At 41.0% G+C, this 13,499-nt stretch overlaps 1 protein-coding gene across 10 annotated transcripts in view; it reads left to right on the top strand.

The window, feature by feature from the left end:
• The window catches only part of KCNH7 (potassium voltage-gated channel subfamily H member 7), a 343,414-nt gene that overhangs the window by 304,695 nt on the left and 25,220 nt on the right, over positions 1 to 13,499 (top strand). For 8 of the 10 annotated variants that reach the window (XM_075117891.1, XM_075117890.1, XM_075117888.1 and 5 more), the window contains 2 exons: positions 2,589 to 2,841; positions 6,617 to 6,831. In XM_075117891.1, the coding sequence (XP_074973992.1) occupies positions 2,589 to 2,841; positions 6,617 to 6,831 (468 nt within the window). The remainder of the gene's footprint in view (positions 1 to 2,588; positions 2,842 to 6,616; positions 6,832 to 13,499) is intronic. The other 2 variants (XM_048868489.2, XM_075117885.1) reach the window with 1 other exon arrangement.

Raw genomic sequence — 13,499 nt, 5'->3', positions numbered from 1 at the left:
ATCATAAATGCTTTTAATACCTGATGTACGGTATTTATGGTATTTTAGGGTATAATCTCTCTCAGGCAGGGCCTATCTCCTCATACATGTTTGTACAGTGCCTAGTACATTTTGGGTGCTATTGAAATATGAATACAGCAACTAACAAATATTAGGCAATGGTTTATAACATCTTCATAGTCAGAACAAATTAATGACCTTTATACTTGTTTCTCTAAATAAACCAAAAATGTGCAGAAATATTAACTAACCCAACAAACATGCTCTGCATAGCTTTTGTTTAATAGTAAAGTAAAATTCTTTGTTAAATAATACAAATAAAAACTGAAGTGAATCTGATTCATGTTAAGACTGTGCTTCTGTGTGTCTAAAAACACAAAAACATTTCACTTTTAGCACACCTGAATTGAAAATAGGTTGGTATTTCATGTCATTTAACATTTGGGCTCTTCTAAATTGCATTAAAATGGGAGCATAACAAAAAGAGAGAGTGAGAGATTAAAAATCAAACACTTCAAAATATTAAGTTCTTTTCTTCAGTCACATGAACAGATCAAAGTAATTTAAAAGCAAATATTTCCAACTTTTCATCCCCCAGACTTTGATCTAAGATGTTTAGATATCAGTTTTGCTGTATTATTCAGAACATGATAAATTTTGTAAATGATAGTAACTTGTTAATACGTTTGGAGATAACCATATTAAAATAAATAGAACCAATTGTACTTTAAGCAATATCTGGTTATATGTGGTTAGACATTGGTAACAGAGTGGTGAAATTGGAGCTTTTCCTTTTTTATTTTTTTGTTTTCCTTTGCTTCTTGTTGAATTCTGGCTTCTTTGAAGATGTATAGACTGGTGTGATAGTGTCCAAAGGCCATAAATTGTTAAACTATTTGTATAAATGTGTGTTATAACATTGTGTTTTCTGTTATTTCACAGTAGAAGCTGTATTGATTTCTGTTAGCAATCATAGAAATATTTCAAAAGCAATTAAAGGTACTAATGTTTAATTTGTAAATCATAGCTTGGCTTCGGTGGACAAATAGCCTCATGTCAGAAATGTACACATCCCTCTTCTCTGTTAACAAGGCGAGAGATAGCAGTTAAGAACCTATTTATGCAATAGGAATGACTGCAAAGACCTTTATTGTGCTGAAATAAGAAAATATACAGTGAGGACTGAATACTGTTATGACAGGAATTATTTTAAATTGCATTCTCTACAGAAATACCCATTGATATTACTTATGTGCGTGCGTACACACTGTAAAAGAAAAAGTCGTAGATCAATAGACTGTGTTAATAGCATGAAGGCAAATCCTGTTCATATTACTCATATGATTAGTCCCATTGTGTCGAATTCAGATATGCATATGCAACTCCCCTTGAAATCAAAGAAAACTGTGTAATAAAAGAAAATTTGGCCCATTAACTTTAATGGGACTCTCTGCATAAGTGAAAAACAAGCAGGATGTGGCCTACGAAGTGGACAATGCCTAGTAACTTATGTGTAAGTCCAGTTTCTGAATACAATGAGTTTACTCAATGGGTGGGCATTGTTTCCATTGAAACGAATAGTAAAATTTCCATTACCTTCAGAGAAAACAAAGGTTAATGCTGAACAATTTAGCAAATCTCTCGCCCAAAATGACCAAGTTGTAAGCAGAATCCTTGTCTTCATTCCATAAACAAAATTAACAGTGTCTCTTTGGGGAATCCCGCAGTTCTAGGTAAATTCCAGTGAACCTGAATAACAGATGAGCAAATACCTGCAGCTTATGGGCCAGATCCTCAGCTTGTGTAAATCTGGCTTGAATGGAGTACACAAGCCATTTGCCTACTGAGGATCTGGGCTATACATTTCTAAATTAAATATATTTAGCAACACTTATCAATTTAAATTTTCACAGTTGTGCAAAATTATAGCTTTTAATCATTTTTTCTATTTTTATCTATTTAAATTTTCAGTTGTGGGAAATGATGGGGGTCAGACAATAATTGTTGTAGACCCCGAGAGTCAAAAAGTTAAAGCCTTGTAATCATTAAAACACAAATAGCCAACATCACAGGTCAAGTTATACAAAGTAAGTGCGCTTAAACCAAACTCTAAGTTCTCAAGCAGCATTTTTCTTACTTCGCCTACTTGTAAATTTTGATTATTATCGATGGAAATATTTTTGTCAGAGTGTGTATGGTAAAATCAACATTTACTGACCGTTACCTATAAAAATCTAATCCTTCCAAATTTAGTTATATCTTGTCATTATCCTGTTGCAATATAGTCACACATGTACTGATCATATTTCCTGTAATGCAAGAAATAAAAAATGTGTGTGAGCACTATACTTTCAAGAGACCCTACTAGCATTCAAATTAAATTAATATAGAGAACAGCCATTTGATCCCATATTTTGATCAAACTAAATGTTCATTAACCTGGATGAATTGAAAATATTCTGAACAGCCTTGCTACCCACCACTATTTTTATGTCAATGCATTCATACTGGGAACAAAGAAAACATTACAAGTTATTTAAAATTATTTGCATAGTATTGATGTGAAATGCTTTCATTTTTCTCTTCAGGTCCTAAAGGGGTTTCCAGAATGCTTACAAGCTGACATTTGTCTACACCTCAACCAAAACTTGCTTCAGAACTGCAAAGCTTTCCAGGGGGCCAGTAAAGGTTGTCTCCGAGCTTTAGCTATGAAGTTTAAGACAACCCATGCTCCTCCTGGTGACACCTTAGTCCACTGTGGTGACGTTCTCACAGCTCTTTACTTCCTGTCAAGAGGCTCCATAGAAATCCTCAAGAATGACATAGTTGTAGCCATTCTTGGTATGTATTTGCAAACTAAGGAGATGGAATGTCATCTTTCTGCTAGCACATACTATAGAACAGCAGACTGAAAAAGTCCATTGCCATATTTGGTGCATGCACCCTGTGAATGACTGTCACTTTAATTTAAAATCAAGCTTCTTTATGACTAATTTAGCAGCAGCACCTACATAATATCCTCACCCCATGGTCAGGAAGGGGGCCTGTCCGTATCACAAGTAACTTTGCTGTACAGGGGAAGGGGTAGGATCTGGAGAGTCCATGCAGGGAGTAGAGAATCCCTGTGCACCAAAGAGCCCAGCTGCATGTGCATTTAGAATTTTCCCCGATCAACTCCAACATAAATACCTGCCTAAGTTAAAATTATGTGAAACGGCATTAAGGTACGCACTTCCCCCTCCTGTGAGTCAGTCCTATGGCACTGGCTGGTGACAGAATCCTTAGAGGTGAGGTTACAATTGGAGCTGGGTGAACAATGGATTTTTCCATGCACTGGCAATTCCAAAAAATTGGGAGGAAAAATTTTCACATCAAAACAAAAACAAAATTTTGAAAAATTGAAAAGTAAAAAAAAATCATTTTGAGTCCAACAAAATGTTTCATTTCAATTTTGATCATGTTAAACATTTTTGACTGATTTTTTTAACCGAATTAAAGGAAATGTTGAACCAAAAAGTCATTTGAACTTTAAAAGTGAAGTTTTTCATTTAGAAAATGTTGAAATTAAATGTTTTGATTTTTTGGAATTGGAGGGGAGGGGTCAACTGAAGCAATTTTTACAGGAATTCATGAAATGTTTTGGTGTTGACAAATCTGCATTTTTCACCAAAATAGTTGCATGCAAAAAATGTCACCTATCTTTAATTACAATGGAGTTGTGTTGAACTGAGTCAATAGAAGTTTTGTCATCTACTTCACTGGGAGCAGGATAGAAAACACAGAGGGGAGAGAGAGGCTACTGCAGAGACAAATTACCTCCCTGTATTACCTGAGAGCCGCAGAGGTTTTGTGGCATAACAGACTCCTACTCTTATTGCAAACCCTATCCCTCTGGAAGGAATAATGCCAGGGAAACTGGAGGGAGAACCATGTGGAGCTTCCAGAACACCTTGGAGTAGATTGAACAATCTATCCCATGGAGACCATCTTAAAATATGTGAAAATAATTGTAGTCCTCAGTCAAGAAAAAAATGAGGGAATTATTTTTATTTTATTGGCTCTTGTGCTATGCTTGATTGCTGCTGCATTGTTCTGCAACAGTTTGTGACAGCAAGAATATAAACACATAGGAGAGTACAAATCAACAATAAAATGATATTGGTCAGAATGATGGGCTGGTTTAAATTAGCCTACATGAAATTAGCCTGCAATAAAACCTCTTTGAAAAAGAACAAAGATAAACAACATTTTGCCAAAAACATCTGCCTCCTGCAGAAAAGCACACAGGAGGGAAAATTAACATGGAAAACTCTTGTTGATGCATCCTTCCCTCCACTGGGACAGGTTTGCAGCCACACACAAGTAGCATGGCCAAAGCCCTCTGCAGTGTGCATATGTCCCCAAATCCTCAAAGAAACCCATAGATGTGAGGGGGATCTGAACAGACAGTCCGTCCCTCCTTGTTCCTCCCCAAATCCCCTCCTCTTGGCAGCATTTTCATTTGGGAGCCAAGCCATGTTATCACTACTGATCTGATTGCAGCAGCACACTAAAGCCCTTTCTGAGAGGGAGATAATGCAGCTCAGCATTATAATGGAAAATCCAATTGTCCTGGAGAGTATAATGCTATGTGGTTGGGCTGCTCCCAGTTCCTCCATCTCTGGACTGCCATTCCCCCCAGATTTGCAGAATTCCAACCATGCAATATATGCAGGGGGGAGCTTTTTAGCCTTGTTGGTTGAGGGGGGGCAAGGTTAGTATGATGGTTCATAGGTATTGCTACCTCTTTCCAGGTTTGCAGGCCGGAGCTGACAGGTGTTTGTGATCATTTTTGTCCCCTTTGTGCCTTGCAGAAGAAGGGATTATAGGGCAGAAACAAAGGTCAACATTTCCTAATTGGCCACTGATTCACTGAATTTGGGTACCCAACTTCAAACACTCTGGGCCCTATTTTCAGAGGAACTGCGTATCCACATCTTTGTTTTGAAGTATGGAGCTATGGGCGCTCAGCACTTCTGATAACAAGGTACAAAGTGTCTCAAGATGGGCACCCAAAATCGAAGTTCGCTCCTGAACATGTTGGCCAAAATCTTTGTAAATTTTTGAAAGATGGATAATGGAAATGAATTCTGGAGCCATTTCAATCTGAGGGCCTGATCCCACATACCTCACTGCATGCAATGGAGATTTTGCCTGAATAAAGTGTGGAGTGATTACAGAGTTCCTGGTCTTCCACAGTTACCAGAGATCAGGATGCAGCAGGATGCTCAATAAACAAGGGAGTTTGTAGATGGAGAAACAGTAGATGGAGAAATTAGAAGGATGGCAATGTGGTGATATATAGAGAGAGCCCTGCAGATCTGCGGCTATCCGCTTTATACGTGTGGATGTAGATAGCCACAGAATGTGTTTTTGGATCGTGGATCAGATATGGATACAAATTTTGTATCAGCGCAGGACTTTAGATATATATGATAATGTGATAGATGAAGGGTTGCTGTAGCCTGTTGGTCCCAAGATATTAGACCCAGAGAGAATGTTGGTGAGAGAGACAAGCTTTTGAGCTTACACAGAGGAAGAAGGAGGAGGAGAAGAGCTCTGTGTAAGCTCAAAAGTTTGCCTCTCTCTCCAACAGAAGTTGATGTGACATATGATATTCATGATATCATACTGTATGTCATGGTAGATTAAATATGATACAACATTTTGTAACTATGATATTTTAAGGCTAATGTGAACAAGTGTTATCAAAGTGATTACTGCAATATAATTGTCACAGATATCAAACTGTACTTGCAAGATATGTTAACAAAATTTAATATCAGATATTATTATACATTGTATACCTTATACCTTATACAAGGGAGTTTGTCAAAGAGTTCTCTAGTTACTGCTTAAGTCATGGTTCTTTGTGTCTATGTCCTCACACTACATATGCTATAAAAGATCAGATGCAGATTTTGGAAAAACAAGCACGTACGTTACTGACGACTATTTTAGTGAGAAATAAATACTGTAAATGTGTCAAGGTTGAAGGAAAGCAGAGTTGTAAAAGAATTAGCATGAAAACAGCTCTGTTTAAGGGGCTGCTGCCTCTGGAGGTTTTGAATTACTGTTCAAAGTTAATTCTAACATTGAAAATTGAATCAGTTTCTTCTGTTGCAGATCTTTGGGGAAAGGACTATGTCATCATATATATTTGTATATTTGCTGGGACAATGTAGTCTCAATCCAGATTGGGCGCTCTGGGCACTACTGTAGTATAAAATTACATCATCATGAACAATATTATTTACTACTCTAGATTATATTTTTGTTACAAGAAGGGGCTGGTAGAAATTCTGCATGTATTCTGTTATGTCAGGAATAATGCAGAACTGATTCAAAACAGAGTTTTAAAATTTCCAGATCTTCCTCTTGCTTAGTCCAGTTTTATACCAGCGTCACTCCACTTATTTTGATGGAATTACTCCTCTGACATACACTGGTGTAAATCAGGATAATCAGGTTTCATAACTTCATATCCCATAGTATAAGTTTCTTGAAGAGTTATGGGTGCATTCATTTTAATGGAGTTCTCATAATTAAAATAATCCGTCTGATTTTTTTTTTGCAGGTAAAAATGATATTTTTGGAGAGATGGTACATCTTTATGCAAAACCAGGGAAATCAAATGCTGATGTGAGAGCTTTAACCTATTGTGACTTGCATAAGATCCAACGAGAAGACCTACTAGAAGTTTTGGATATGTATCCTGAATTTTCTGATCTCTTTCTCACCAATCTAGAACTGACTTTTAATCTGAGACACGAAACTTCAAAGGTACATACAGTAGGTGTTATTTTTTTCTATGATTTTCTTTCAAGTGTACTTGTTAAGTCACAGAAAAGAAAGACGTCCCTGGAAAATATAAGTTCTGGCTCTTCTTTTACACCAAAGTTAATGGACTTATAATGGTGTGAGAGTGGAATCAGTTCCATATGATCAGAACTGGAAAATATATGAAAAACAAAGGCTAACAGAATTGAAAGCAAAAGGCTTGAGGCCAAATTCTGTTCAAGAAAACTTACCTGTGTGGTCCCAGCAAAGTCGGATAGACCTAGCAGAAGTGAATGAGATGACTCAGGTGATATTAAACTACCAGGATTTGGTTCTTTATTCAAATAGTGTTAAGATTTCAACCAGAGGGATTTTGAATATTTTGATACGCCCATTAAAAAACTGTTTTGAAATAAACATGAATATAAACTTAATGAGGGAAATTTGACACTGTCAATATATTTATCAGAAAAAGAAAATAAACAAGAATCAGGCTACCCTGGTTCCATTTATGACTAATACTACAACAAATGTAATTGTCCTGCAAATCTTCTGTCCTCTTGGACTACATTTCCTATATTCAAAATAAACTAATAAAACATATGAAGCACTCTTGGTAGGACACCCCACACTTGTCTTCCCTACCCTGAACCTGCAGAACCTCCGTTTGTCTCTCCTCCCACCAATGGCTTCCTTAAGATGCCTCCCTGCCCACAGTGCCCCCTTCAAGAAAGGAGAAGGAAGTGCAGCCTCGGTAGGGTTCACTTCTCCCAGGAAGTTTGTCAGTCTGGATTTGGAAAAAAAATAGAGGGTTGGCCATTGGCTGAAGGGGAGGATGCTTCTGGCTAACAGGAGTGAGAGGTGTTGCATTCGTTTGGATGGAATAAATGGGCCCAAAGAGTAAAAGGTGTTAATAAGACGTTGTCACTGTCCAACATTAAACAGTGTTAAACAAGGCTTGGGGTTTGGTATACAGAGACTTCAGCCTGCATAGTACCATGGCAAATACATAATTAAAAATCTTGTTACCCTTTTATTAAAGATACAGAAAAGAATGGGGGAAATTTGCATTATTTGAAATGTAAAGTATTAAGTAAAGCTTTCATTTGAACATCATCCCTTGTTCCCTTTCCTTTTTCTAGGAGAAAACCCTTTGTCTGACAGTCTTTTAGATGGTATCAAAGATAGTAATCACTGTCCTTTTGCGGGAAATGGGAGGAAGTTAGTTGAGATGGGCTGGAGTTTTTGTTGTTGCTGAAGTTCAACCCCATTTTCTGGAAGACAAAACAAGACACAAACACACAAAAGGGGAGAGGAAAGAACAGCAAAGATAGAACATGCAGCTTCTAACTCTGATGTTGAATCTCACTTGCAGCCTCACTGCTGGAAAAATGTAGGCACAACGCGCAGTCTTATCAGTCACTTCGAGACCTGGCAAACTCATACCAGCCCCAGGCTATTTAGGGCATTGCTTTTAACTGCCTCTTTCTGGTCACAGGCTCTCATCAGTGTTCCAAAATATACAGTCTTTACCATCTAAACTAGGCTCCTGTTAGACAGAAGGCAAACAGAGAGGGAGAGAAAAGAGAAGAAATAAGGTGGGAAAGGAAAAGGATACACAGAGTTGGAGGAGCAGGCTGTGATAAAGTCTTACATCCCAAGTAGTGGTTGGGATTTAGCTGGAGCCAGGTAGAGGTGGCCATATGTTCTGGCTCCCTCTTTTTTGGCCTGGCCAGGTCTGGTCAGGACACCTTTCAGGATTAGGATGAAGATCATGGGATAGCAGCTATGATGGTGAAGCTCACTCCTTCCCCTTCTCTCATCTTTGCCAGTCGGTGTTCTGGCACCCTGCTTTTCCCCTATGGTCTCTTTTTTTAAGAACCCCAACAGGGACTGATGGGCAGAATAGTCCATCCACTCGTTATTTTATCCACCAATTAGGCCTAATTTCTAACACACCAATTTTGGTTCATTGATTTCCAGTCCCATGCTTCTCTTGTTTGCCAGGCATGATTTGAAACACAGTCCTTGAATTTTGTCAGTAGTTCTTTCTGTTTGGACTAAGTCAGTCTTTGTCTCCCTTTCGTACCTTTTCCCATCAGCATTTATTGTAAGTGGTTATTGTGACAATTTATAAACATTCACTCACTTTTTACTGTTGAGCTCCCAATTAGGGTAAATTTGTAGGCCTAATTATCACAACATAATCCCTTTTTTTGGTAACCAGTTCTGCCTATGGTCGGACATTTGTTCATTATGTCACTAAAAACATATTTTAATTTAAGCACATAGAGGAGGGTGGGGGAGGGTACTTTGTTATTATTTATCCCACAGCTGGCATTTACAAATCTTATTTGATTAGATCTTACCAAAATTACAGTTAAACCTTCCAGATGTTAACAAAAGCTAAGAACTTACCACTTACTTGTTTTGTAGTAAAACAAATCTCAAACAGCTGCTGTTATATGACTGTAAGATGTTTAAAAACAAACCAGCTGTTATCAGTTCTTTGGCTGTATGCCCAGAATGGGTAAAGATTGGGGAGAAAACTTTCCGCTTCTTTTTGGCGCTTACACATTCAAAGCTGCATATTTACACAAACTGTGAAAATGTATGCACCAATGGTTAAACTTTGTCACCTAGAGAAATTTGTTTAGCTCTGATGGCATTTTTACCCAAGCGTATTGCCTTCTTTTACAAAGAAGCAACAAAATGATGTTTTTTAGGAATCACTTCTGCATTTATGAGCTATTTGGAACACCCAGAAGCAGTAAAACTTAGCAGCCATTTGTACTCTATGACAGAACTTGCCCACCTTTTTCACCACCAATATTTGTGAGGGCAGCTAAGCCCACCATGAGGATTTAACCCATGAAACAACAAAAACTGACATCACAAACAAAACAGAAAAAAAATGCAAAACACAAAAAAACAATAACCCCAAAACATTGTAAAAACAATAAGGAAAAATATTTTTAAAACAAAACAACTAAAATTGCAAAAACACAAAACAATCACAAAAATCTTGTAGATGGTATTAAAGATGGTAAAGACTGTCCTTTTTGGGGAAAAGAAAAGAAGTTAGTTGAGATGGACTCAGGGCTGACCTCAGGAGTAGGCCACCTGGGTGGCTGCCCACGGTGCCCAGTGGTCAAGTGGGTGCTGTGCAGCAGTGTAGGGCTGTGCGCTGCTGGTGTAGTGTCAGAAACTGTTCCCTGAGGAGCACTGCATGGGGGGAGGGAACTCCCTGCTTCCTCCTGGCGGAGGAATGTGGGGGAATGGTGACACACAGATACTGCACACACACACCCCAGTGTTTCTCCGTGCTCCCCTAGAGAGCTGTGTGGGCAGGGGAAGTGAGGAGCAACACCAAGAACTCTGTGCATCCAGGTCACTTTCCCCACTTGAGCTGGGCTGTGAGGCAAGCAGCAGGAGCTGCCCTCCCCTTATGCAGCCCAGGTGGGAAAAGTGACCTGGATGCAAGGAAGTCGCTCCTTGCTCCCCCCGCCCCAGAGCCCCCTAGGGGTGCATGGAGGAGCAACGTTCCAGGGAGAGCAAAGGAATAAAGTGGAGAAGGAAAGTACACATGGGTGAGGTGGAGGGGAAGTATCAGCATCTTACATCCTAGGCGGTGGTCAAGATTTACCCAGAGGTGGTAGAGGCGGCAATGGCACCTCGCTCCCTGTCTTTGGCCCAGTCTGGTCAGGACATCTTTCAGGATTAGGATGAAGAAGGTCTGGGATTTTAGGAGATAGTGGGTGTGACAGCTATGGTGGTGAAGCTTGGTCCTTCCCCTATTTTTGTCTTTCAGTTAGCCAGTGCTGCAGTAGCCAGTGCTCAGCTAAGTTCCAAAAGGGAGTGATGGGCAGAATAGCCCATCCTCTCATTTGTATTGGAAATTAGACCTAATTAGTGGATAAAACATCAATTTTGGTTAATTGATTTTTAGTCCTACACGTCTCTTGTTTCCCAGGCATGATTTAAAACACAGTACTTGAGTTATTCCAGTAGGCCTTTCTGTTTGGATTAAATCAGTCTTTGTCTCCCTCTACCTTCAACATTTATTGGTATCAGTTATTGTGACATTTTTTAAACTTTCACTCACTTTTCACAGTTAAGCTCACACTTAGGGTAAATTTGTAGGCCTAATTATCACAACAGAGGAGGAACAAGGGAGAAGCTACTACCTAGGTAGCTTTGCCTATCACATAATGCTGTAGAAGTGCATCTAGCCATGTCCAGAAAGTGTGGGCTATACTGCGCGATGGATCTGCCCCTTTATAGTTGTGTATTTGAAAAATGTAGTTTAAATTTAAGTTTAATTATTCCTGATATACATCACAGTATTTCAGGTGTTCCAGTATATTTTAAAGTAAAGATAATACAGCCTTAGTATGGAGAGACCACCCTGTAGCACTCTGCTTTTGAATCCATGCTGAGACATGAGGAGACAGAGACCACTGGAATTTTGTATGCAAATGCCGGGCACAAGGGTTGCTGATCAGCAAAGTACAAATCAGGGAGGTTCTACATATGTTTTAATTTTTTTAAAAAAATAGAATATATTAAAAGTCACTTTATAGAACAAATCATGTTATTTTTTAATGCTGAGCCTTCCTTCATAAAAATTGTATTTTTTTTCTTTACAAAATTATCCTTTCTGTTCCATATGTTAACTCTGCTTTGGAAAGGTCATTGCTATTATTTAAATGTTAGATATAATATATTTTACGGATACATTGAAGCTAGGCCTGAAACTCTGCATATTTGAGAGCTCCTTGAGGATAAAATTAATTCTTCATGATAGGGGCTTTTGAGCAACTATTTCCTGTACTTTCATCATCATAATGTTTTATAATTATTTTTCTCATTGGAGGCTCATTGTTAGTTAAAATGAAACTCTATCCATCATGTGTGTTAAAAATCCATGATGTAGAACCCAGAGACAATCCCCTCACACCCATCCTCCCCACCCATTAGTTCCTTAGGGGTGGCTCCTGCTTCTTACTGCCCCACCCGTACTCCCCCAAGTGAAGAAGCAACTAGAGACACTTTTGGCGCTCCACACAGTGGGAAGACACCCATGCCTATGAATTCGCAGGAACAGGGTCTTAGCTAGTAACTCATTGACTAACACAGCGTTTCTCAAATGCGGCCACCGTGACCGAATGCAGCCACCAGGGGCTTTTCATGCAGCCATGACAGCCTCCTGGGTGGTGATGGGGGGAGGCAAAGCATCAGCCCTTCCCACTCCTCCTTGTTGCTCCAGGAGAGAGGTGGGACACAGTGTTGAAGGAGCAAGGTGAGTTCTTGACCCACGTTGGGGGGATGGGGGCTGGGCAGCAGGTTCCAGCGGCAGGACTTCAGGAACCTGGCTATGCAGCCCTGGGCTCTGACAGCTGGGCAGTGAGTACTGACACCCCCCACCCCAGCTCTGGCCACACAGCCCTGGCCTCCAACTGCAGGGCTTCAGTCTCCGGCTCCTGGTTCCAGCTGTGGGGCAGCAGGCTCCGTCCCCAGCTGCCAGCCGGCTCCAAGCACAGGGCTTTAGGTGCCAACACATGGCTCTGGCCGTGCTGGTGCTGGCAGGTGCTGACCCCCTGCTCCGGCTGTTAGCTTCTGGGTCCCAGTTCTGGCCATGCAGTGCTGGGCGCTGGCCCCGAGCTCCAACCACACGGCCCCAGCCTCTGGTGATGATCCCCTGCCCTAACTTCCCAGCAGCAGGTGCCAGCCCACAGCTCTGGCCGTGCGGCCCCTGGCACTGATCCCTTGGCCCAGCTGCATGGCATCAGGCTGCCCTGCACAGCAGCAGGCGCCGGCCCAGAGCTCTATTCCCACGTAGCGGCAGGTGCTGACTCCTGGCTCCAGCCACCCACCCCTGGGCTCCAGCACCCAGCTCTGGGCTCTGGCCCTACAGCAACAGGCACTGGCCTTGGGCGCTGACCCACAGCTCTGGCTGTCCGGCAGCAGGTTCTGATCCCTGCCTCCAGCCACACAGTTCCTGTCCCCAGCTCCAGGCTCTGGGTGAGGGCACTGACCCCGGCCCTGGCTGCAGGGCAGCAGACACCAGGCCCTGACTCTGGCCACACAACGGTGGGGCTCATCACCCACCCCCATCGCCCCTGGGCCCTGCTGCCTCCCACAGCCCTGTATCCTTCAACACTGGACCCTGGTGCCTTCCTGGCCTCGCATCCATCCCCCTTTGCCCCAGGTCCCCACTGCCTCCCCTGGCCCCACATCCATCCCACCATCATCTCTGGCCCCTGCTTCCCCCATCCAGGGCTTAATGGGTTCTGGGGCTTGCTGAGAAAAGTGATATTAACAAGCATGCAAGTATCACTTTTCAGAGGAGACTTACTAGCTATCTGTGAAAAGTGATACTTGTATGTTTGTTAATATCACCTTTCCTAGCCTCCCAGGTAAGTGTGCTGTGATATTAACAAATTTTACAAATATCACTTTTCACAGCAAGCCCCAGGACCCATTAAGCCCTCGATAGGGGGTGGAGGGCTGAAGGGGGAAGCAGCATTATTTTTATTATTGAGTCTGCCAAAAAAAACCTACAAATACAATGATTTGGCTGTGTCTCTGTGCATTTTTAGTTGTTTTTTCTAAAGTTAATTATTTTAGGAAAAAGTGTCAGTGCGGCCACCAATGAGAGTTGGCGGCTGCATTCTGAG

The sequence above is a fragment of the Caretta caretta genome, chromosome 11 (genome assembly GCF_965140235.1).
Source record: "Caretta caretta isolate rCarCar2 chromosome 11, rCarCar1.hap1, whole genome shotgun sequence".
In the NCBI taxonomy this organism is placed as follows: domain Eukaryota; kingdom Metazoa; phylum Chordata; order Testudines; family Cheloniidae; genus Caretta; species Caretta caretta.
This window is presented reverse-complemented; position numbering and strand designations above follow the sequence as displayed.